We start from the raw sequence: 25,799 nt of genomic DNA, 5'->3' as shown, positions 1-25,799 counted from the left end.
ACATTAATGCATAGTAAAAAGGGATTTGTTAAATGATAGCATGATGTGTATTAGAATAATCACAGCCATTAAAAACTGCTTTCAACAAATATTTAAAGATATGTGAAAAGGCTAATAATGTGTTAAGTGTGAAAAAGCAAGACTCAAAACTATACTAGAGTGATTACAACTTTGAAGAATATGTGTATGTACAATATGCAAGGAAAAAATTGGAACAAAATTGTCAAAATGTTGAAGTGGTTGGCTCTAGGTGGTGATATTGAATATTTTTAGAAATTTACTTTTTTATCCTTTATTCTGTTTTCCTCAAATTGAAAAAGGTGTTTTAAAATTTTTATTAAAGTTATATATGCAGATGGTTTAAAGAGTCAACAAGTCTATAAGATCCTATTATGGAAAAACAAAAGATCCCTCTCCATCTGCCTTCCAGAAAAGCCATTTCCTACTCTCTTGAGGTGACCACTTTCAATTCTTAGCTGTGTATTTTGGTAAAAAAAAAAAAAAAAATCCTCTATTGACTTCCTACCATGAATTATGAGGCTTTAGCTCTCTTTCACACATACCTTCCACTTCCCATCCACCCTTTCTCAGTAGCTATATTGTAATTTCCATTTGATCACTGATCAGTGGTTATATTTTTGTTACTGTGTTATCACAGCTGAGCCACATAGTGTACTATAATTACTTTTCCCTTGTACCACTTTTTGTTTCCCTGGAGCTAATAATTGTGTTGCTTCTCCCGTTGCTTAGTTTTCACTACATGTCTCACTACTTCACCCCAACTCTCATTTGCATGCTATCCAGCATATCAGGTATTCTGTCAGTTTCTTCTTGGAAGCATCCATCACGAGCCTTGTAACCTGCTCTAGTCTGGGCTGGTTGCCTTTAGCCTGCTGCACAGCTGTCATCCTAGGATTTCCTTTCATCATTATTGGGACTCCCCTTCTCTCTCTCTCTTATGTTAGATCCCTGTTTTCATTTGTCATGTCTTCTTGGTTTATTCCCTCATTTTGGTGGAGCATGTATTTTATTAATTTCCTGAGGAAAGATGCATTATAGGCAAAACTTTTGACACCTGGGTGTGTTTGAAAATGTGTTTATTTCCTTTATACCTGATTGACAGTTTGAAAATAGATTGGAAATCATCTTTTTTCTTCAGAACTTTGAAGACATTGCTCTATTGTCTTCTAGCTTCAATTTATGCTCTTAAAAAGTTGGATGCCAGTTTGATCCTTGATTCATTGTCAGGAACCTGGTTTTCCTGTCGGGAAACTTTTAGGATCTGCCATTTCATCCTCCTGAAATTTCACAGTCATGGGCTTGGGTAGCTAGCTGGCTGTCATGGGCCCTACAATCTGGAAACTCATGTCCTTCAATTCTGAGAAATTTTCTCGGTTTATTTCTTTGATTTCTTCACTTCCAGTTAATCTCTTCTGTTACACTAGAACCCACAGCATTTGATGCTGGAATTCCTGGGATGGTCTTCTAATTTTCTTATATTTGCCTGCTCTCTGTTTTTTTGTTTTTTTGTGTTTTTTTTGGTTTTCTTTGGCAAGGAAGATTGGCCCTGAGCTAACATTGGTTGCCAATCTTCCTCTTTTTTTGCTTGAGGAAGATAGTCCCTGAGCCAACGTCTGTGCCAGTCTTCCTCTATTTTGTATGTGGGATGCTGCCACAGCACAGCCCGACGAGCAGTGTGCAGGTCTGCACCTGGGATACAAACCCGTGAACTCCGGGCCACCGAAGCAGAGCACACAAACTCAACCACCATGCCACCAGCCCAGCCCCTCACTTTGTCTTTTGGCCCTATTTTGGGGAGAGTTTCTCAATTTTATCATCTACCCCTTCTGTTGTTTTTTCAAATGCGGTCCTTTTTTTAATTTTCAAGAGACTTCCTGTTCTCTGGATGTTCCTTTTTCTTCTTTAGCATCTTCTGAGTTTGGTTTAGCTTGCTTTTTGAGTGAATTTCTTGTCTAATTTCCTTGAGGAGGTTAATGATAGTATTTTGAAGCTTTTGCCTCCCTGCATGGTGGCTCGTTTTGATCTCTGTCTTTCATGGTGGTTCCTCAAGTGTCTGCTCATATTTACGAGAGTGTCACTGGAGCATGTGGGAAGTTCTGTGTATGCATAGGGCTTGCTGACTCTGGCCTTGACTGTTGGTTGGGGTTCCTCAATCTCAGCACCATTGATATTTTGGGCTGGATAATTCTTTGTTGCATGGACCGTGCTGTGTGTTGTAGGATGTTTAGCAGCATCCCTGGCCTCTTCCCACTAGATGCCTGTAGCACCTGTACCCCAGTCATGGCAATCAGAAATACCTCCAGACATTGCCAAATGTTTCCTTGGGGCAACATCACCCTTACTGCTCCTGCCCCCAGTTGAGAACCACTGTTGTAGGGTGATCTGTCTGGGTCTTTTCATTGGGAATGTCAGATTTTGTCAGTAATGTCAGATTTTGGTCTTTCCTCTTGGGCTGGTCATATTCCCCAGAAAAGCACCTTCCACTCTCCTGCCTGAGGGGTTCCGCTGGGCTGCCAGTGTGCTGGGAGGTGAGTGGAGGAAGCAGAGTAGGGATCTCGGTTTTCCGTGTGTATCCCGGCCGGTGTGTCTGGTATATTCAACTGGGCCTTGTGTCCTCTCATCCAGGTATCCCTCTGTTCTACCCTTCCCAGGGAATAAATATCCTCTGCCTTTCGTCAGACTTGGGAGAGTGTTTACCGTGATAGAGAACAGGATCTGAGACTTAACTGCTTCGTAAGCAGACTGTCGATCCACCCCCTTGTTTGTGGCTCCATCTTCAACCCACCTGGAGAACGCACTGCTTCAGTTCCCACACCTCCCCAGGGTTCTGTTGTGCAGAATAAGGTGCTTCCTCGCTTTCCCCTCATTGCTGGGCCAGGATTTGGCTCCCTGGGCCTGCTGATCAGTTCCTACTGGTTCTTTTGCCTTCCAGCTTCTAAAATTGTGTTGCTGTTGTCTCTTTGCGTATTTGCTTTGTCCTTGTGGCTTTATGCCTTTTTTTTTTTTTTTAAATTATTGTACATGTTAGAGATTTTGGTGAGATCAGAGATAAATGCATGGGTTCAGCCGGCTGGGATTTAACTGAAGTCTTCCCCAATTTTTGTATATTTAGAAAACATAAATATGAAAGCAAAGTTATCGTGCTGGATGTTCTTTCCAGTGCCTGTTATCCCGTGTATCTTTCCTTAGCCTCAAGGTACCTGGAAAATGATTCATAAGAGGCTTGCTTCGGATTGAGGCTTTGGAGCAAGAGGATTTAGAAGCCTTAGAGGAAATTTATGTTTCTTTTAGGTCCTGGAACCACATGATGAACTGTCCCTTCTCCCTGAGAGCACGGCTCTCTAGTGACCAGGATCTGTGTGTCCACCAGGTCCAGCGTCTTACCACCAGGCAGAGCTGGATGGACACTAATATTCTCACTGTGCAGTTTCTTTTTTGCTGGACTCTGTGAAGTCTGTTTAGACCATGACTTTCCAGACTGACCAAAACTTACTCTATTGGGTTCCAGCTGTCTTTAGTTATGTATTAGTCGCCTTGATGAGATTTGAGTGTCTGTGACCCACACTGCAGACGACTAATAACTATGATGGTTTGATTTTCATTAATTTAATTCTAAAAGTGTAGCCTTATGTCAGATTATGAGGGTGTCCTACTATCGTTCTTTTACGTTTATTAACTATACCTACAGGTATTAATGACATTGGGAGGTGGGAAGAGGCACTTCCCGCTCTGAGGATGATGGGGGAGGGTCTGGACCGGATTCCTAGGTGAGGAGATGGCATGTGTGTATGGGCTCGGGTGGGAGGTGGGGTGCACCAGTGGGACAAGCTATTCCCTGCAGCCTTTTCTAGTCCTCAAGAGTGGACATATTCTCTCCCCTCTGAATTCCTGTGGCACTTAGCATATACGTCTCTTGTCATTAATCTCGTGCCTACATCTGAGGCCTTCTTTGGGCCTGTTTATCCCATTTAATCATAACAATGACCTTATGAGGTAGGTGATTTTATCCACCCCCTCCCCCTGCCTTTTTTCTTTTTTAAATGGATGAGAAATCAGACTCAGACACTGAAATGACTCATACAGGTTACGCGCACAGCCTGTGAGAGGCAACACCGGACCAGGCCCTCTGGGTCCAGATCTGTAATTCATTACTGCTCTGGTGACTTCCCCCTGCTGCTGGTGTCTTACTAGGTTGCTTAACTAAGCTAGTGGTTCTCTGGAGGGAGATCTATGCTGTTTGATTTCCCACGTAGCACGTAACGCAGACTCCATAAAGGAGTGGACACAATGGACTGCGGGCTCCGACAGGACTCCCCTCAGTGGGTAACACAGGGCAGGCTAAGAGCAGGAACCGGCAGGTGTCTGTGCACTTTGACCAGACCATGGGCCCCACACCTCCAAGTTTGAAAACCACCCCTCCTCCCAACCCGACCGGCCCAGTTGCTCCAGTGGGAGTTTCGCCACCACTTCACCCAGTGCCCTGGGCCAGCTGCTGCCCTTGCTGCCCTGGAGGGAAGGATGACAGCGCCTGGCCCCTCGCTGCCTCCAGGGGTTTTATGAGGATACACAAAAGAGAACGGACACTTGAAACCTAGTGTTTTTCCTGTAAAGTGCTGTTGTGGTTGCTGGTTTCCTCATCTGCCTGGGGCATTGCTTCTCTGATTTTGTTTCAGTGGCTCTCAATTTGCTTCAGTAAATGCCACGTCTCCCTAGCCAGGTCTTGGATGGTGGGAAACCCAGCTCCCGGATTGGCTGAGCTTCTTGGAGCACAAAGAGGCTGGTGCATACGTGTGTCCAATTAACGTTTGATGGCCAGCCACTGAAAACCGCCTGGGGCTGTGTGCAGCACGAGCCAGCGAGCACTGGCAGCCACAGCAGAGTCCACGTGCATCTTGACTCCTGTTCACTTCTCAGTGTCATTAACCATTGTTTCACAAAAACATATTTGAGGTATATTAGTTTAGCTATTTTCAGGTCTTTTAATCAAACACCTGACTCAGTCCTCGCCTACCATGTAAACTCTTGCACTCATTAAACCAGCAAAACTTCTCGGTGTGTTTTTCACAAAATCAACTGTACCCTCAGTCCTCATTTTCCACCTGTTTATTCCTCTGCCCCAAATCTCTGAAACTGAATGGAGAAGGAGAGCTGCTGGGCGTGGTTAAAGCTAGCAGCCACCACGAACGCTCAGTGCTTTTCATACCTTAGCTCATTTAATTTTCCCAACAGTTTAGTCCACTTTATAGATAAATGAAACAGAAAAGGTAAGTAACTTGCCCAAGGCCACACAGCTAATAAGCCTATGATTCAAAGACTCAAAAGGTCTGTGTCCAAACCTTATGATCTACTGCCTGGTTTAAACAAAGGGGCCACGGGGTGTCCTAAACTAGTTGTTAGGAGAACTGTATTCCCACGTCACTTCTGCGTGACTCTCCCGTGACTTTGCACAAGTGATGAGCTTCTTTGAGCCTCAGTTTCCTCATCAGGGAAGTGGGAACTTCCCTGTCTTATGGGCTAATGGTGAAAGTTGAGTAGGATAGTTGGGGTTAGTGTGAAAGCGGGAACAAAATGCCATTCTCGGGGCCGTGAAGTGAAATACGACTGGAGTGCTGTGAGGTAGTTACTTATCACAGTCCTGGAAGAGCTCTCCTGGGAGCCTCGTGTGGTACAGAGCTGGAGGGGAGGAGAGGAAAGGAAGTAATGCAGAACAGGCAGAGCGGGACTGTAAAACATGCACGAAGGAGGAGATCTCGGGCTCAGCGGTGTGGAGGCGTGTCATGGTGATTAACGCAGGTCCCAAGGAGTGTGTGTGCTGGGTATTTCTGCCGTATGCAGCGCCTCTCTGAATTTCAAAGAAATCTCTGTGAACATGTGTGTGTATGTATGTGTACCTGTGTGCGTACCCACAAGGCTCCAGCTTTGCACGCTTGCAGACTTGTATGTTTTTCTTAAGTTAAAGTGAAATTCACACAACATAAAATTAATCATTTTAAAGTGTACAATTCAGTGGCATTTAGTCTATTCGCAGCATCGCACAACCACCACCTCTGTCTAGTTCTCAAACATTTTCATCAACCCCGCAGAAACTGTGTGTATTTTCTGCAGGCTCTGTCCCGTGGAAGTGTATTTGTGAGCTGCGTTAGGTCGTCCCGATTTTCTCTGCCTGCCCGGACGCCCTCTTGGTCCTCACGTGGCAGGTTGCACGGTTGGGCCAAGGAGTGGGGTTCAAATACTCCAATCCTAGTGGGTTTGTTAGACGTGGTTTAACTCCTCCGTGCAGTTTGGCTGCCTCGTGTTCGTGTGGGTGTGGAAAAAACGAGCATTTCAGGCTTAAGCAGCGTGTAGTTCCAGGGTCTTCTCTTGCTGCTTGGCTGCTTGTCGTAGTATATTAACAGGCCGGTGTGAGGATGTATGTCAGTGGGAGGCTTCAGTCTTTGCAAGCTTCGTCCCTGGCCTCAAAGGCAGACAAGGGTCAGTGTTAGTCCACAGCTGAGGAAAATGCTGTTTCCTCTGGGTTTGGCCCCTCCATGACTCCCAGTTCTGTGTTGGCTGTCCCCGTCCCCTGCCCCCCACCATGGGAGGCCCGGGTGACCTGCGTCCACAGTGCCGGGGTCCTCTGTAGCCCAGGTGTTGGAAAGGGTGGGAGGGCTGCTCCCGTGGAAGTGCTTGGATAAGCCCCCCTCTAAGTAGCTAGTCCTGGGGTAGCATCTACTCTGGGGTGGTGTGGGGACCACAGCCCTGGCTGATGTAGGCAGGGTCCCTGAACTGTCTCCAGGAGCTGCAGAGATGGGGTCAGTGAGTGGCAAATCCTTGTATCCTGAGTGGGGGTGGGGCTGGAGGAGAGACAGAAGAAGAGGAACAGCAGGAGGAGAAGGGGTGAGGGAGGAGCTGGCTTGGATAACCTAGGGGACGCTTCCTTCTGATTGGATGGCTGAGGTCACGTGTCCATCCAAGAACCACTGACTTTGGCCAAGAGGTGGAAAATGAAACTCGATGATTGGCTTAATCCAACCAGGAATTCTTTTAGCTAAGTATGGGCTCAGGGTCCCCAGGGGCATGTGTCTGGGTGGAGGAGAGATGGGTCCTGAACGATAGCTGTTTTGGAAAGGAGGAAGTAGGAGAAGGATGCAGGGAAGACAGTCAACAAGGCCCTCCGTGCCTCGGTGAAATAAACGTCAAGACAGTGAAAAACAGGCTGCGGTGGAAAAACAGCGCAGGGACCAAATGCCGAAAGTACTGCCGTGTCCAGGGCTGTCCTCTTTAGAGCTCACGTTATTCAGGCAGGTGGGTTGGACCCATCCGTGCACCACAGGAAAACTGCCCTGATCGGAGGAGGCAGTTCGATTCTTGGCTGAAAGTGGTGGCAGCAACCCGAGAGATTAGTCTGTTCCTGGAGAATCCAGACCCCTGCTCCACTGGCTCCCGCTTTGTAGCTGGGAAGGGGGTGCAGGCCAGCCCAGTGCCAGCCCCCCAGCATCTGGCTGCAGTTCACCTTCTCAACTCCACCTTGCCACACACTCCCCTCATTCATGCAGCAAGAATTCAATGAACAGGTGCTATGAGCCAGGCTTTGAAGGATTGTCCCCTGCCCTCAGGGAGTCCTGTGTAGGATACGGATAGAAAAAGAGGCAAATCTACTACATTGTGAGAAATGAGATGGTGGGAGAAGCACAGTGAGCACAGAGCAGAGGACGCTTCATCTGAATTGGGGGCTCAGAGAAGATTTGTTGGATGAAGAGATTTTTAGACCTAAACCTGAAAGACGAGCAGGAGCCACCAGATACAGAAGTCTGGGAGGGAAAGGGCAGGGAGCCTGGCTGGGCGCATGTGGGCTTTGCTCTGTGTTTGGGTTGATGAAGAGGACTTCCAGGGGTCTGGCTTGGGCCTGATTGTGTGGTGATGCTTTTACTGAGATGGTAAACAGAGGAGGAGTTGCAGATTTGAGGGGGAAGAAAAGAGTTTAGTTTAGAAATGTCAAATTTGAAATGCTTCTGATCCAGCTAGAAGGAGGTGCCTGGAACGGGGTCTGGACCTCACAGTCAGGGAGCTCCTCCAGATCCACATCTCCGGCTGTGTCCTCGCCTGTCACGCTCGGCATGTCCAAGATGGGCCTCTGGAGTTTCACCCCCATGTGCTTCTCCACCCTCCATCCTCCTCATCCCTGTAAAAGACGTGATCCATCCAGCTGCACAAGTAGGACCTTGGATTGTTCCAGACCTCCCTGACCCTTCGCCCCACATCCAGCCTGTCACTCAAGCCTGAATCTGTGTCCGGAATATATCTAGAATCCACCATTTCTCTAGGTGTCAACTGGTACCACTTAGTCCAGGCCACCATCTCCTCTCACCTGAATTACTGTGATAATCTCTCTCCTGCACTCCTGCCGCCTCTAATTCATTCTCCACAAAGCTTCCTGAGTTGCCTTTTCAAAAAAGCAAGTGATGTGACTTCCTTTTCTCAGCTTTTCAATGACTTGCCATTGTAGTAGGCTCTGATGGTCTGGGATGGCTACCTCTCCACCCCTTCTTGTCACTCTGGCTTTTCCCAGGCCCTTTAGTGTCTCTCGGGGCTTTGGTGCCTCAGGGCTTTTGCACACCCTGTCCTGTATCAGGCTCCTAACCCATCCCTCAGATCTCAGCTTAGATGTCGCTCGCTCTGAGAGGTCTTTTCTGACCACCCAGACCGAAGCTGGTCGTCCTGGCTATTCTCTGTCCTAGAACCTGGCGCTTTTCCTTCATGGCACCTGTTCCACTTCTCATTTATAGTCATTTTTGTTCCAGTTTGTTACATGCCTCAACCATATCAGACCCATCCCCCCTTGTTATAACAAATGTTTCTCTTTATCCTCAAATGAAATCTATAGATAATATAACCTCTCTATACACATAACTTTAAATCAATGTAACATCCTAACAGTAATCTGAAGTAATATAAAAGGAAAGTAATTCATAATAAAAATATTTGTTTCAGTATTAAATTCCCAAGTTGCCAGGCTGAGTTCTCCAGAAATGATAATGAAGTAGTCAGGTGCCTACACCTGTATGTAGAATTACCGTGAACGCGACAGCTACAGACACTGACTAACGTCGTTGTGGTTTATTGGTGATTTGGAGACTAACAGCAGTTTTGCCAGTGGCAGGCAATTGTCTACTGTGGTAAGCAACTTCTGTAATGTTTTGAACAAAATAAAGTTCTACCTTTCTGCTTCAGTGTGCACTGAAGTCATCTTCCTAGAAAATTCATTAAAACTGTGCAAAAATTAAAAATACTTTGTGCTTTCATAGACAACAGGGTCAGGTCCTAGATTCAGGTAATTATGAAAGGGTTGTTCATATTCGCCAGTGCCTGTGGGACCAGGGACTGGTTTTCATTACACAAGTTGTGTAGCACCCTGGCTCCCACATAAATGCCAGGAGAGTTCCCCCATTCGTGTGACTCCCACATTTCCAGAATGTCCCTGGACATAGTAGAACTGCCCTAGTTGAGAGTCACGTGCCCCCCGCGCTGTTAAACTGTGAGCTCCCGAGGGCAGCGTCCGTGTCTGTTTTCACTAGCGCGTGCACAGTGCTCAGCTCCTAGCTGGCAGACATTTGTCGGAATGAAAGAATGAATGAATGGTCCATCAACATGAAATTGTGCCAAGAAAGTTAGAAAAGGGATATACCGCAGGAAGTCTGACCTGACATTTCCCTTCTTTCTGCATGCCTTAGCCCAGCTGACCTCTGTTTTAGTGAAAGAGACTTGTCATTATAGCTCCAGACAATGTAGAGTTTCAGCTCTAAATCCTTCACAATGAGGGAAGTCATCTCACCATGCACGAAAGAAATTGCACCGGCTCTGAAGTTGTGGTTTGTCTTTTTTTGGAAAGTCAGGCTCGTCTGTTGAAGAGCTCAGAACACTTGACCAGCTCTCTCATCTATCTTAACATGTGTATGCTATATTTATTCTCCCCTCACAGATGGGGAAAGGAAGCTCGCCTCAGGGCCATATTTAGCTAAGTCTTGATCCTCTGCCTTGTGGGGTCAGCTTAGATAAAACAGAATCCTAAAACCTGATTTTCATGCGGCAGTTTAAACCTCCTCCCACATTAAATCTGTTCCTAGGGCACACGAGGGTAAAAAGTGTTAGTTTGGGCATTTTTAATCCTATGATGTGGCAATCTAGTCCACGCCTCTCCTTTTAGAGATGAGGAAGTGCTGGGTCTTAACGACATGGTTAGATAACAGTGGAGCCCCTTCTCTGGCTGGTTGCTTTCTGCTCACCACGTTTACAGTTTCTCTCCTTTTTCTCCCACTAACCTAAGCAGGAGTTGTGAACAGTCAGGCAGCCAAAAGGAAGAGAGTAATGGAAAAGAAGCCAAAGATCTGGTTCACCAGCACCTCAATAATTGCTAAATTAATTGGGAGACAGACTTATATATCAGAATATATGCAGATGACGGTTGCTGAAAGTTAAAAACTAAACCTTCAATTTCAAGAAATCTTTTGCTACGAGCTAATCAGGCCAGGGATATGTAAATACCATTTCACAACCTAACTGAAAATAAAAAAAAAAAGAAAAGAAAAAGCCAATTATTTGGAAAGTTTCTGAAAAAACAATAACTTGTAGGAATTTGTAGCACTTTTAAAAAATTCTTTCTCTTCCTCAAATTTTCTTTAGTCCAACAGTAGTGGGAGGTGATGGGCAAATTCAATAAACTCCTCACCAAGGCATTTGGAACCAAACTTACCAAAATGCAACCAAAAGGAACCCAATCCAGCTTCCTTGAGAAACGGTTATTTTTAAGAGGGTGAAAAGTGATATTTTCGTGTCACAAAGTTAAATGCAAAATGAACTCAAAAGTGACAAAAGGACTTCACAAAGGAAATGAGGTTTCATAGACTCCTCTTAGCAAGAATTACTGTAGAAATGTTTACCAGTTAGATTTATGACAAAATGCTCATCGTCTTCAGAAGCTTGCTGCAGCCCGTGTGTCCTCTTGACTTCAGCATGGCACCCTTTGGGAGTTCACGTGTTTCAGGAACAATGCCTGGACCTATTTTGGGCTTCTTACTAGAAACAGATGTTTTGGGGGAGATTACTGCTGTGCGCGCTGAAAGTGACAGAGTTGCTCCTTCTTAGACCACAAGCCACCCGTTGTCAGGGGCGTTCTTACTTGTCTTACATTTTATATGTCTCTTAAAGTGGTCAGAAGCTGTTTCGGACTTTACAAGTCTGGGGCTTGTCTGTTAAAAAATTAGTCAATTGTAGTCTCACTTTTTCTCATTCTAGGTTGTTGCAGAGGAAAACTCTTGTCAGTTTTGATAAATAACTATTTCCTAAATCAAAGTAACATCCTGGATTCTTTGGTGGTGTAATATATCCTTATAGCACTTTATAGTCTTCAAAGCATCTGTCACTGACATTCTCCCATTTTACAGACAGAGAAACTAAGCCTCTAAGAAATAAGTGACTTGACCAAAGCCACATTGCTACTAGGTCATCTGTGTGCCAGTGCCCTCCATTCTGTAAGGCCTAAATGCCACCTCTTCTAAGAAGTCTTTTCTTAGCGTCCCCTAATTTCCACTCTGGGTATTTCCCACGTTCTGACTTACGTTACAGTGTTTGCATGCACGTGTCTCCCTTACCGTGGGCTCCCTGAGAGCAGAGACTGTTGGCAATGTTTGTGTCTCTCCCCGTCCATCAGGTTCGTCCTCCTGGGTGCTAACCTGACGTGTGTTCGCACACCAGCACTGCACTTTCCTCTCTTCTAGGTGTGGCTTTCAGTTCTGCAAAGTCCTGGTGAGGTGCTCGGGCGCATTGTGGGTGCTGCTGCTCATTTGAGCTTGTTGCCTTATTTTTAGCATACAGATATCTTATGAGTGAGCTTTGCAAATGTTTGTAAGATGTTTTACAAATCAGATTTGATCTGAAGGTCATCCTGCTATTGCACTTCGTGCCGTTCTGGGCAGAGTGGGTGCTTAGTAAGGTTTGTTGGATTAAGCATTTATATATTCACCTGCTCCAGTTTACACTTTTCTTTCTCCTGTTGTTGTCGTATGTGACTATCTTTTGACATATATATGTCTTAATTCCCAATTGAACTCTGAGCTCCAGAGGGGACACATCTCTTGTATTCATGTGTGTGTATCCTTAGAACGTCTTCCCTGCTGACTGGTTTTAAATGACCAGCGTGTGATAGCATCCCAGCTCACAAAGCATGGCAAGGCCTATACTGTCCCATGTGAGTGGTTTTGCTTAAAATACATGTTTTGGATATATTTTTAAAATAGGCATGCACATCCTAAAAACATGTATTTTAAACAGAACTCACCAAAGTAGGAGGGAGCACCCAGGTCCCCATGAAGGGGACAAATGTATTTTAGTGCAGAAGTAGGTCGGGATGCTCCTGGACGCTGCTGGCTGAGCTGTGGTAAACAGGGGTCTCCCAGTTGATCCTCATTTGCAGCAGTTCTCCCTTGCACCTGAAGTTCCTTTGTTTCCTCTCAGAGCCCATTTCTTTGGTCTCTTACTGTCTGCAGATTCTTGTCAGGTTATAAATGTGTGATATCTTTCAAGGGTTAAGGTTGTCATCATCACAGATCAAGGACTCTTGACAAGACTGGAGAATCTAATCACCAGGCTACCGGAACACACTTTTATAAAGTTGATACTCCTTGGACCAGCCACGTGGCCTAGTGGTTAAGTTCGGTGCACCCTGCTTCAGCGACCTGGGTTTGGTTCCTGGGTGTGGACCTACACTACTCATTGGTTGCCATGCTGTGGTGCCAATCCACATGCAAAACAGAGGAAGATTGGCAACAGATGTTAGCTCAGGGCCAATCTTCCTCAGCAAAAAGAAGAAGAAGAAGAAGAAGTTGCTGATACCCCTAGTACTTAGCTGGTTGGTAAGAAGCTAAAGACTTTACTAAGCAGTCCAACAATCCTATTGACTTAACTCACCATTGTTTTTCATGCTTTTAATGTCAGTTATCTTTAATACATTTTTCTCTACTCCTGAGAACGTTCCAGTTACCAGGGTGAAATGTGTAAATACCTATTGAAAATAGGTATTAAATAGGTATTAAATAAAATAGGTATTAAAATATTTGAACTAAAATAAAATTTATTTGTTAATTAGGAGGACACTAGAGAGTTGGCTTTGAGAATTTCTGACTTTGATAAGTGGCCGTTTAAAAGTAACAGCAGTTGGGGCTGGCCTGGTGGCACAGCGGTTAAGTGTACATGTTCCTCTTCGGCGGCCCAGGGTTCACTGGTTCAGATCCCGGGTGCGGACATGGCACCCCTTGGCAAGCCATGCTGTGGTAGGCATCCCACATATAAAGTAGAGGAAGATGGGCACGGATGGTAGCTCAGGCCAGTCTTCCTCAGCAAAAAGAGGAGGATTGGCAGCAGTTAGCTCAGGGCTAATCTTCCTCAAAAGAAAAAAGAAAAAAAATAAAAGTAACGGCAGTTCTTCCACATTTAACTTTCTTTGTGTTGTCAAATTTAAAATATATAGTTGAAGATGAAAGATTCTGCATGTTTCAATTTATTTATCTCGAAATCTAAAATTTCACATTGAGTTCACTCAAGACTGCACGGTGGATATAAACAATTTTATATGATGCAGGCTACGGTACGCATAGGAGATCATTTATTTTTTTAATTTGCGATCTATTTTTAGACTTCTAATTACTTAGGCTGGATGGAGGCAGAAAGGTCTCATTCTTATAATAACTGCCAATTATTTAGCTGGAGATTACAGGCAGAAGGCGTTCATTTTAGATAGTTCAGACTTAAGAGGTAACGTTTCTTTCCAAGGAGTTCTGAACATACTTGTCTTTGTTTTGTTTTTTCATAACCCCAATCCTTCACATTTTACTTATGCCAACAAAATCTGCAATTTAACAAGTATCTGGAAATGATTAGTCTAATTTCCATCCTTTGTGCCCATATGTTCATTGAGGAAAGTCCGTATTCACTATGGTGATGAAAGGAACCTGTACAACAGACTCAGGCTCTGTAGAATATTTAGATTAATGTTATTAAGCGTTTCTAGAGAAGTTTGCATTCTCTTACTTTTTATTCCTCGTAATATGATTCTAGAGAAGAGTGCACATTCTATTTCCCTGATGAGGTAAACTTGCTTGAAAAGTAAAATTTTTATTAAAAAATCTAATTTGATTTTCTTAAAACAATATAAATCTTTTTTCTGGTTACATTTTAAATAGTCATAAGGCTCTTGAGTCCCCAAATGACTAATTAGTACAGTAATAATCTATCATTCTCTTTTATTAATCTGAAAATTATACTGTCCTCCAGAGACCTCAGTTTGATTTGTGTGTTTTCATGCCAGTGTAGAAAATTTTACTTTTCACTGAAGGAGTTTCTTCTCTGTGATTGGAGAGAGATGCAAAGCCAGGACTGCTGTGGGGCTCATGGGACCCTGTGTTTTTGCAAAGAGATGGGAAAATCAGTTTCCCATGGGTTGAGGAATTTGCGTGCAAGTGTTGGAAGAGTTCCTTTGTGTGCCTGGCACTATGCTGGATGTCTTAGTTGCATTATTTCATTTATTCCTCTTAATCCTATGAGATGGTATCCTCATTTCTAATTCTGTGAAAATTGGACATCTAACTATGGATGAAGAGAGGTTTTTAACAAGACATCCCTTTCCCTGACCGTAGCACGTGTCATTTGGCTCGGGAACATGGAGTTGCTGGGTGGAATGCTAAGATTAATATTGTCCCTTTTTTCCCCGTATGGACATGCAGTTTGAAATAGGCAGTAGAGTACAGGAAGTATATTTAATGCACCCAGGCGTGCTATTTAACGCTCAAACTGATTTTTAAAAACATGTTATATTTTTGATAGTAGTCCTCTTATAGTAACTGGCTGGGGTGCAACTTGTCTCATGCCCAGTCTACTTGATTTCTTCATTAATAATTTCTTAACACTAGAGTACTGCTTTATTCAAAACCATTTAGGGGCCTCCACATTTAAAATTAAAGGGTAAAGAAGATTGGGAATGTCCTGTAATAGCCAACACCTGAGAAATCCTTCAGGCACCCCACACCCCCACCCCCCAGCCTGTAGATTTGCCCTTTGAAAGCATTGAGGAAAAAGAGAAGGGTTAACTCCAAAGTCACGAGTTTGAGACGTTAATATGCTTGAATTGAACATTATATTAAGAAAAATATCAGAAGAAGACATGAAAAGAAAATTTTTCCATGAGAGAAATGCTACTGCTAAAACTCCGAGTGGAAGATGCTTTTAATACTCCCTTAGTTCCACATTCATGCAGTTCTGGTAGTGAAACGGGTCATTTAAGAGGAGTGGTGGCCGAGGCCAAAAATAAAGTTTCCTTGAAACCAGATGAGAGGCAAGCCCCATCATAAATGGAATCCTGACACCGTTCACTCACTAGAATGTAAATAAGCGGAATTTTGTGTCATAGAAAATGATCTAAGCAGAACAGGATCTTCACTGCCTTTTGTGATAGGGAGAGATGCTACAACAGCCATCCATAGAGAGCACAGCCCTTCTCTGGAATATGAGGCAGCAGATTAAAATTATATGGTAATCTAATGTATTGGTCTGGAAAGATCTCCAAGATCTCTTTTACGTACATAAGAGAGCACAATCTCTTTTATTTACAGGTGTTTGACTGTGTACGGTTGTAGGTATGTACATGCATAGAAAAAGAACTGGAAAGATACATATGAAAACATCTCCATTTTGGGAAGGGAATGGAAATTGGGGAGGAAAGGGAGATTTTTGTGGATTTACTCTATATGTTTCTATCTTTAAATTTTCACACGCACGTTAATTAAGAAAACCATATAAACAGGGAAAGCAAAGGTTTCAGGTCTCAGTGAAGATGTATAGTGGTGAAGGTGTAGCTTCTGGAATAAAACTGCCAGGGTTTGAATCCCATCTCCTTTGTTTACTGGCTACACATCCTAACACAAGTTAGTCAACTTCTGTGCCTCAGTTTATTCAATTGGAAGACAGGGATAATGCTACTTATGTCATATATTGTTATGAGGACTAAATAAGTAACACCTGGGGGAACACATGGATCAGGACGTGACTGACACACGGGAAACACTCAGTATATATTAGTTACTATAAATGATAACACTCAGACAACAACTAGCTATAATCAATTCTCTGTGCAAAGTTTCAGGCAAAAATGTTTCCAGTGACAGCTTTCATAATCACAATGCATTTTCTCAAAGTTGCATTGTAGTTGTTAATGATATTGTCTCATATTTTAACCCCACTGGTGCACAGAACTTCAAAAGGAAGAACACATAAAAACAAATGGAATTATATTGTTTTATGTAGAATGCCATAGATTCCATTTGTCAAATAGTCCTGACTTTGCTTCTCTGACCGTGTAATTTAATGTACATATTATTAGTAAACCATAGAAATCGAAAGAGAAACAATGAAGTTTTTGTTTCTTCCTTAGGAAGACTATGATCGTCTGAGGCCTTTATCTTATCCAATGACTGACGTCTTCCTTATATGCTTCTCTGTGGTAAATCCAGCCTCGTTTCAAAATGTGAAAGAGGAGTGGGTACCAGAACTTAAGGAATACGCACCAAATGTACCCTTTTTACTAATAGGAACTCAGGTATGTCTGCTTTGATTTTACTCATTTAAGAATAATCTCTGGCTTATCTTGTGTGGTGTTCCTTTCAGACAGATGGTCCTAAGGTTTAGCAAATGATATATGTGTTTCATCTCAGTTGTTAGTTAACATAAATTTTGTCACGTTTTTTGGAAAAAGTAGTGTCAAAAGAAAGCAATTATATTAGTTGGTTTAAAAATTAAGTTCTTTTGTTTAATCTTTTTTTTTTGATATGTGGGGATTAAATGGGACTACATGCTCTGATTTCTCTTTAAAGACTTATAATATTATGGGACATTATTGACCTTTCTTAATTAGATTGATCTTCGAGACGACCCCAAAACTTTAGCAAGACTGAATGATATGAAAGAAAAACCTATATGTGTGGAACAAGGACAGAAACTAGCAAAAGAGGTAATGGAACACTTACAGAATTTGAAAATAAATGTAAAAGTAGCCAAGGTACTAACAGAAGCTAACATTGGTCATGCCTTTTCTGTATGCCAGGCGCTGTGCTGAGTGCTGTACATGCATTATCGCATTTAATCCTTGCACAACTCACTGAGGTGGTCTGACTAGTTCCCCTGTTTTACGGAAGAGAAAACAGAGGCTTAGAGATGTCAGGTAACTTGTAAGGTCCTGCAGGTAGTCAATGGCAGAGCTGGGTTTCGGTCAGGCCTGACTGCGAGCCCAGGCTCTTACACCTTGCTGCACTGCCAGCAGGATGCTCCTGATGAGAGGCATCAGAAGAAGGTGCTGGTCTTTAAGCCCTTCTCAATCACTTAACCATTTGTCCTGTGTCAAAACAGGCGCTCTGTCTTCACTTAAGACTCATGGGGTAGGTAGTGGAGTGGCATAGGATAACAGTTTAAATATGAATTTAAAAACAAAAAATTACAGCTAAGTTTGAAAAGAACTGTGTTGAATATTCTTCCAATCTTTTTATGAAAGATAGAAAATGTTAGCATTCTAAAAAATATATAACTGTGGTGCACATAATACCTTTTAACTTATATTCTCCCTCACCCCAAAGCTAGGCTTACTTTTTTCTCCATTTGGCTCTAATATTATTGGATTCCTATTTTTTAGATGTTGTGACTTTAATAGGACTTTTGTGGAAACAGAACCCAATAAGGTCTTTTTAAATGTACTATTAGGAGGCAGAAGAAAGCAAGAAAACTTTTGAGAGCACAGTTTTTTTCCTATAGCAAAAGATAAATGGCACCACTAACAAATCACTTTAGAAATTCCATGTATTAAATTTTGTAATCTTGGGGGAGAAGGAATTTCTAAATGTCATAAAGGTATAAGTCATAAGTGAAAATACTGATGATTTAACTATATAAAAATTTAACACCACATCAACTGCCGGAAATAAAATTAAAAGTCATATAACAAACTTGACATGTATGGCAGAAAAATGGGTTAATATCCTTAGTATACAGGAATCCCTTGCATAGGAATTAATCAGAAAAAAACATATAACCCCAAGAGAAAAATGGGCTAAGAACATCAACTGCAAATTCACCAAAAAATGCAGATTGCCTTTGAAAATAGGAATATATTCAGACTCCTTAGTCGTCAAATCTAAGTTTAATTTCCTTCCATAAGATTGGCCAAAAAATGAGAAACTAATTATAGTAGCCCCTGTTCCAGGGGTATAAGGGAATGGGCACTCTGTTATACTGTTACTCATTGAGTAAAAGTAATCTTGATAATATGCAAAAGGCTTGAAGTCATGCAGACTTTTGTTCAAGGAATTCCATATGTAGGAATTCATCCTAAGAAAATTATTAGGGATGTGCTTTAAGAGATGGCCACAAAGTTGCTACACTGTTTATAATGGCAAAGAAACCCCCTGCATCTATTAAGACTTTATACTAATTTATCTATTGAGATGTTCATCTTTATTATATAGTTTAAGGGAAAAAAGTGGTTGCAAAACAATATGATCCCATTTCTAGACCTGTCAGCAGCATCTGACACAGCTGGTTCCTTGATACACTCTCGCTTGGCTTCCTTGAACGCTCTCTTGGGTTTTCTTCCCCTCTTGTTGGCCTCTCCTCCATCTCCTCATCTCCCTGTCTGTGAATGTTGGGGGGCCCAGGGATCAGCACGCAGCTTCTTGGACATCTTTTCCTCTATATCCACACACAACTCTCTAGGCTTAGGTGAGCTTCTATCAGTCTTGTGGTTTGAACGATCTACTACTGAAGATTCCCAAATTTCTATCTCCAGGCTTGACCTCTTTCATAAACTCTAGACTTGGTCATCCAACTGTTCATGCAACGAGTCTATCTGGGTGGCGAAGCATCTCAAAATTAACATGTCCACAACAGAATTCCTGATTTGACACTTCAAGCCTGTCCTCCCAGTTACTCGAGTCAAAAACCTTTAAGTCACACTTGATCTTGCTCTTTCTCTCATACCATACAGCCAACCCTTCAGCAGAAACGCATTGTTCTACCTTCAGAATATATCCAGAATCGAGCCACTCCTCACCAGCCCCTCCTCTGCCAGCCTGGCTCAGGCCCCCTCCCTCTCTGGCTTGGATTACAGGAACAGCTTCTAACTTGCCTTTCTGCTTCTGTCTGTGTCTCATGTTCATCTGTTCTCAATACAGCAGCCGGAGGGAGTCTTTTAAAATATAAGCTCCATCAGGCCGCCGCTCTGCTCAGAATCCTCCAGTGGCTCCCAGCTCAGTCAGAGTAAATAGAAGCCACGGTCTTTCCCGTGGCCCACAGGCCCCTGCGACCTCTCCGCCCCACTCATCGTACTCCAGGCACGCAGCCTCCTTGCTGTTTCCTCAAAGTCCTCTACCTTGGGGCCTTTGTACTTTTGCTGCCCCCTCTGCCTGGAATGTTCTTCCCTAGGTAGACATGATTCGTTCTTTTACTCCTTTCAGGTCTGCTCAAGTATCCCTTTCTCAGTGAGACCTTGCCCGATCTTGTCCCCACTCCCTACTTGTCTCCCTTCCCACGTTACCTGTTGACATTCTACCTCTGTGTTTATTAGTTCCTGGTCTTCTCCCTCTAAAATGTAAGCTTTATGGAGAGTAAGGTAGGAACTTAATTTTGTTCCTTGCTGTATTCTCGCATTTGGCAATAAGAGTGCTCAGTAAATTTTCAGTGAATGAACAAATAGGTCCCCTCTCAGAGTAGAAGCCAAAGTCCTTAGAGGCTACCTCACTGACCTCGTCTCTTGCCCTTTCCCCCTTGCTCGCTCTCTCCTGCCACTCTGGCTTCTTTATCGTGCCCTGACCGCTCCACACATGCTGCTGCATCAGGGTCTTTGCGTCTGTGGCTCTGTCTGCCCCTAGGTGTCTCTCACTGCTCAACTTCACCTCGTTGAGCAGCTTTCCCTGACCACCACCGCTGTCCTCTGCACGCCCCATCTCCCTCACTCTGCTGTCGTTTTCTCATGGCAGGGACCACCATCTGCTCAGTGTTCTCTCCCCCAGTAGAACTTCAGCAAGTGTAAGCGTCACACAGCAGAGACTTGGCTCTTTTGTTCAGTTCATCGACATTATCCCCAGCACCTAAAACAGTGCTTGGCATATAGTAGGTACCCAGTAAGTATTTGATGAATGAAAGAATTTTTCATAGAAAAAGTCTGGAAGGATATACACTAGTATTTTAAGTTAGCTATCTCTGGGTATTATGAATATGGATGATTTCATTCTTTTTGCATAGCTATATCTTATAATTTTCCTTATAAAGGTGGGTTGTGTGATACCAATTGTATAAAAGAGATTTTATATATTTGTGACTTTTTTTTTCTCCCTCCCAGATAGGAGCGTGCTGCTATGTGGAATGTTCAGCTTTAACCCAGAAGGGACTGAAGACTGTTTTTGATGAGGCTATCATAGCCATTTTAACTCCAAAGAAACACACAGTAAAAAAAAGAATAGGATCAAGATGTATAAACTGTTGTTTGATTACGTGAAAACATCTTCAGTGGCCAAGGAAACTGTCCATTTCTGTCAGAAAGCATATGAAATGCTACAGCTATAGCCAGACCTCTTAGAAATAAGGAAGCAGTTTAAAACTTGAAAGGAAAAAAACCCAACCCTGTCCTCAGAATTCTATAAAGTTCATTAAGAATGTTTCTTAAAGGTCCAAGAAGCAGCAAAAAGCATCTGAAGCCACAATCTAATATAAATACTTTATTTCAACTAGAAGGTACAATCTCTCAGGGGTTTCATAGTTTAAAAAGCTACAATCACATCATGTTGTAACTACATAAAAAACAGTGCTGTAAATGGAACTGCCTGGCTTAGACCGTATACATTTCTGCACAGTCTTTATGGAATCTGCACAAAGAAGTATCTTCTCCCTTTGCTCCAATTAATTGTTCTTGTATGTAAGTTGCTTTCTATTCCAGTATATCCAGAGTGGTGAGATAAAAAGGCCAGCCACATAGCCAAAGGTCGCTCCAAGAGTACAGGAGATGGGCCAGACCTGAGGAGAGAATGTATGATATCAAAAAAGAAGAGACATTTTATTATTACTTGAGCACAAGTTAAGTGTAACCTAAATATTTCTATATTAAAGCTTAATGTGCTTTCTTAATGCCAAAAGTGTACGAAGGTCGTAACCGCGTTTATCATGAACACTAAGAGTGGACACGTTTGAGTTACTGTGCATTCAGCTGTAACAAGGCTTCTGGCGACTGCAGACTTAGTTCGATGCTCCCCAAACTGCATGAGATACATGCTGAAGTTACTGATTAAAATTTTGGGTCAGACTTTGCCATAATCCTGGACTCAGTTTAGCTCTCTCAACTAGTTGGTAATTTTGTTTTTTAATTTCCACATTGGCTTGTATATCAAATGAAATGAGAAGTGTGTACGCTGACCAAACCATAAGGAACTTTAAATTATGTTAAAGAGAAAGACCTAGAATTCAAGCATGTTATGGAATTCATAACAAAGCAACTGCTTCCATAATAAAACTGATGCCACCTTTCAGATATAGATATTGGAACCATAGCAGAAATTATAGAGCTACAACTTAAGTACACACCTAGGGTGTAAGTTAAATGAAATCCTGGCTTCCAAATACCCATTTTCTCCAGCCATATTACGTTTCACAATATTACATCAAGCCAGAAGTAAATAATGTTGATATAATTTCATCCACAAGCAGTGCATGTTGGTCCCTAGGTGAAAGGCCTTGCTTTAAAAAAATTTTTCATGTTCATCTGTGAAGCTTATTTGGTATACTGGAGCCATTTCTAATCTTTCTCTGGGGGATCAGGCCACAGAACCATGTTAGAGGTGAACCATCTTAATTACTAGTTCTATTACCTACTCAAGCTTCCTTGTTTGGTCTGCTGTGGATCTGCCTTATTCCAAATGCCATGCAACAAACAATAGTGTTAGACAGAGTTTCATTGTGCACAAACTAATGCTGTTCAGAGAAGCATAATCTAATCCATAATTTTTTTTCCAGCCTTTCCTACATTTAAACTTGCTGTTGCCTAAATTATGATTTCTTTATGTCTTTGGTGAGTTTCTGTTAATTTCCATGACTTGAGCTTATACCTATGTCTATTGCACAGATTGGGTAATGGAACACTAAACTTTTATACTTGAAAATGACAGCCTTAAATGCTCATATCAGTCACAAATCTAGGATGTACTGTCTTGTATGTGAGCTTTGTAGAGATTTTTTAAAGTGTAAGCATCATCTTCCCCATTGAAGAGTGGAGAGTCTACTGGATAACTAGTCAGGAGCTTCCTCTCTGAACTGGACAGTGGATGTCTTCCTTCTCCCAAGAAGTGGTGATCACATGAAGTAATCATGGCCTCATGTGTGCTCAAGTGGAATCTTATGTAACTTTCTCATTTAATTTTGGTCTGCTATTTTTAGATAGAATTGAAAGGAACTGTATAAGTCAGTTAGTATATTAGCTAAATTGTCCAACACATGGTATAAAGGAATTAAGACAGTAAAGTATTACACATTTCCAACTTGCCTTTGGGGATTTGATGGGGATTCTTTTTCTCTCAAATTCACATCTCTGAAACTCTTCATGCTTGGTTTACTAGCCAATGAAAGTTAGTATCTAGATTTTGTCCTGCCCTAAGAGAAATGGCCTAGGAATCTGGAAACACAAACTCTAGTGTCACCTGTTTCTTGATTGAGCCTCAGATCCTCATCCATAAACATGGGAGGTAGAACAGATGATCTCCAATCTCTCTCCCATTTATCAATTCTTACAATTCTTTTCTTTCTTGGTCACAGTAATCATTGTTGGACATTATCTTTCGGCTTCACATTCTTAAGATGGTAAGAATCCTGTATATAGATTATTAGAACTCTAAGCAGAGATGATTGTATCATCTGAACCTGAGGTGCCTTAGGTACTCTATTGACCTTGATGGGGTTTGGAGTTTCCCATTGCTTATTAAGAGCCTTTTCATTGCTTTGGTTTTTTAGTATTTCTTTTTGCAAAATCCTTCCTGCCACTTTAACTAAAACCAAAGATTTGTTTTCTATTCATAAGCAGATTGTAGAAAAATTGCCTTATTTTCAGAAGCACGTCTTCATTAAAGACTTAGGTTTCAGTAGAAATTCAGACTAATCACTGGAACGACTAATTCAAAGTAGTGAAATATCTGGGAAATAAAATATTTCAAAAATACCTTACTGATGTGAATTTTGCTAGTGAATGCAAATACATTGCTTCAAATAAGGTCATGTATGAATAAACTTAAAAGAAAGTTCGTTTTTTTTTTTTTTTTGCATATAATCAGTTCTAAAGTTCTTAAAAATAATTTTAGGGGCTCCCTGAAATCTTATTCAATACTTTGCTAACTTATACCCTTATTCTATCTCTAAAGGTACATTTTAGGTTAGCCCATATTGAATTACCATATTTCCATAAGGAGAGCCTGAATTAATGGTTTTTATTGTGAATTAGCTTAGTTACTTTAGGCACTGCTTCCATTTTATTTTTAATTATTAAGTACCAAATTAAATACTGGTTTGTTGGTTGTTGCTTTTTAAGTGATTGTTACTTTAACAGTGTCCCATTTTAACACGTGGGGTTACAAATAAAATAATATGCATAGTTTACTATCTATGTAAAGCACTGAACTTCTTACCGTAGTAGTTTTTATTTAATACCTATGTGAACATTCGGGGTGATACTCTTTTCTCTGTTTCTCATGCTGAGTCTACTCATCACTGGCCACCTGTGAGCACCTGCACTTTGTTAAAGAGCGCATTGTCAAAGTGTAGGAGAATAATAATCCCTCGGGAATCCCAGCCAAATCCCAAATTGGGTTACTAAATTTAAGCACTTCTAATTTCAGTCCGGCTCTTTGTTTCCAAACACGCACACACACATTCACACACACATTCTTTAAATAGCTGCCATACTTCACCTCCAACAGAAATGAAGTAAATATTCGTTCACAAGTTTTGTCTAACAAGGGGTTAAGGCTTGGAACACTTGCTGTTATCAGCGTCTCAAGAAATCCATGTCATCAGCAAATTAAAATGTTGGACTGGCTTTGAAGACTGTTTGCTAGTGATGGCTCGGGGTTTCCTGCTTGACTTTCCTGAAATAAGTTGTCCTTAAATGTAACACAGTCATTTTTTTTAAAAGAATTTCTTTATATAGGGCAACTTTCCTCATTTTTGTAGACCCAGATAGGAAACGGCAAAGGAGCAGCTGAAGGGAGCTGGGGGAGGGTGCCCACTAATAACTTTCCTCAAGCAATTTCCTACTAACCTTATAATTGCTTAAAAAAATTTAAAACTATACTATGGCAACAGAATTCATACTGACTTGTCAACCAATCCTAGCTTAATTATGTATTTTCATAATTAGATTTTACAGTTTTCCATTCAAAACTATTGTCTCACACACAGAGATGTTTCTATTTAACATTCTTTATGCCACAAATAGGATTAAAAACAACCCACGTGGTATCATCTATTGAACAACTGCATCACTCTAAACATTTCTCCAAATTATGGTAATCTGAGATGGCTATATATAATTATCTTATTTTGTTTAAGGAAAATAGAAAACTCAAAATAGACATTCGTGTACAGGAGGTCCTTCACAAGCATTTGCACCAAAATGACAATCTTTCTATCCAGCTTTTTATAAATTTAAATTTTTTAAAAATCACTAAACAGAAGAAACAAAACCCTGTTGTATAAATAAAGAATACAGTGCAGGTGGGTAAAATTATTAAGATTACTGTTAAAAAGAAAAACCTATTTTAAAAAATGAGTAGCTAAATGTGAAGAAACTATCTTGCTTAAAGTACTATTATTCTTTCTCTAAATCAAATGACTCCTTTTAATGTATTTTTCATCACTTAAACCAAAAAAAGGGTCAGTGTTCTCTTAAAATAATCAGCATTAACAAAGGCCTAATATAGGGTCTGGGTATGTGGTACCAGCAGTAAGTTATTTTTCTCTCAGAAATAAAAACATTTCAGGGGCCGGCCCAGTGGCGTAGTGGTTTAACTTTGCACGTTCAGCTTCAGCGGCCCAGGGTTCACTGGTTCGGATCCCGGGTGCGGACCTATGCACTGCTTATCAAGCCATGCTGTAGCAGGCGTCCCGCATAGAAAGTAGAGGGAGATGAGCATGGATGTTAGCTCAGGGCTAATCTTCCTCAAAAATAAAAACCTTAATAATATAGACATAACTTTACTTTTTTCTCTGTTAAAAAAATCAGTATTATTGCTGGTTGAAAGACATTTCAAAATTATTCAAGCTTATTTGCACCTGAAGCCCATACTGCTCTCTCCTGATCAGGCGTTACTACAGAACTCTGCTTACACTTTAGGAAAGGAAAATGCACTCATAGACGTATGGAGTGTTTGATATTTTTCAAAGCATGTTTTAAGTAGTACAGAATAGTGATTAAGACCACTGATTTTTGTATTAGACTGGATTTGAGTCTTAGCTCTGCCATTTATTAATATATGACTCTGGGCAAGTCACCTAACCTTTCTGTGCCCTGGTTTCTCATCTGCAAAATGAGGATCATCATAAAACTCACCTCATGGGGATGCTGTAATGATTAAATGATATACTGTACCATGTACTTATAACCATACCTATAATAGTATCTGGTACGCAGTACAAGTGACCAATCCATGTGAGCTATAACTGATGATAATCTTTTA

The 25,799-nt window shown here is 41.7% G+C and overlaps 2 protein-coding genes across 5 annotated transcripts in view; one reads left to right on the top strand and one right to left on the bottom strand.

The window, feature by feature from the left end:
- The window catches only part of RHOQ (ras homolog family member Q), a 38,854-nt gene extending 15,117 nt beyond the window's left edge, over positions 1 to 23,737 (top strand). The window contains exons 3-5 of one of the 3 annotated variants that reach the window (XM_014833243.3): positions 16,478 to 16,642; positions 16,958 to 17,053; positions 20,429 to 23,737. In XM_014833243.3, the coding sequence (XP_014688729.3) occupies positions 16,478 to 16,642; positions 16,958 to 17,053; positions 20,429 to 20,584 (417 nt within the window). In that variant the 3' untranslated portion in view covers positions 20,585 to 23,737. Of the gene's footprint in view, positions 1 to 16,477; positions 16,643 to 16,957; positions 17,054 to 17,146; positions 17,265 to 20,066; positions 20,206 to 20,428 lie in introns of those variants that run through there. The other 2 variants (XM_044772363.2, XM_070512145.1) reach the window with 2 other exon arrangements.
- The window catches only part of PIGF (phosphatidylinositol glycan anchor biosynthesis class F), a 32,686-nt gene continuing 27,638 nt past the window's right edge, over positions 20,752 to 25,799 (bottom strand). For both annotated transcript variants that reach the window (XM_014833237.3, XM_014833242.3), the window contains exon 6: positions 20,752 to 21,099. In XM_014833237.3, the coding sequence (XP_014688723.2) occupies positions 20,986 to 21,099 (114 nt within the window). In that variant the 3' untranslated portion in view covers positions 20,752 to 20,985. The remainder of the gene's footprint in view (positions 21,100 to 25,799) is intronic.

The sequence above is a fragment of the Equus asinus genome, chromosome 6 (assembly GCF_041296235.1).
Source record: "Equus asinus isolate D_3611 breed Donkey chromosome 6, EquAss-T2T_v2, whole genome shotgun sequence".
Taxonomy (NCBI): domain Eukaryota; kingdom Metazoa; phylum Chordata; class Mammalia; order Perissodactyla; family Equidae; genus Equus; species Equus asinus.
This window is presented reverse-complemented; position numbering and strand designations above follow the sequence as displayed.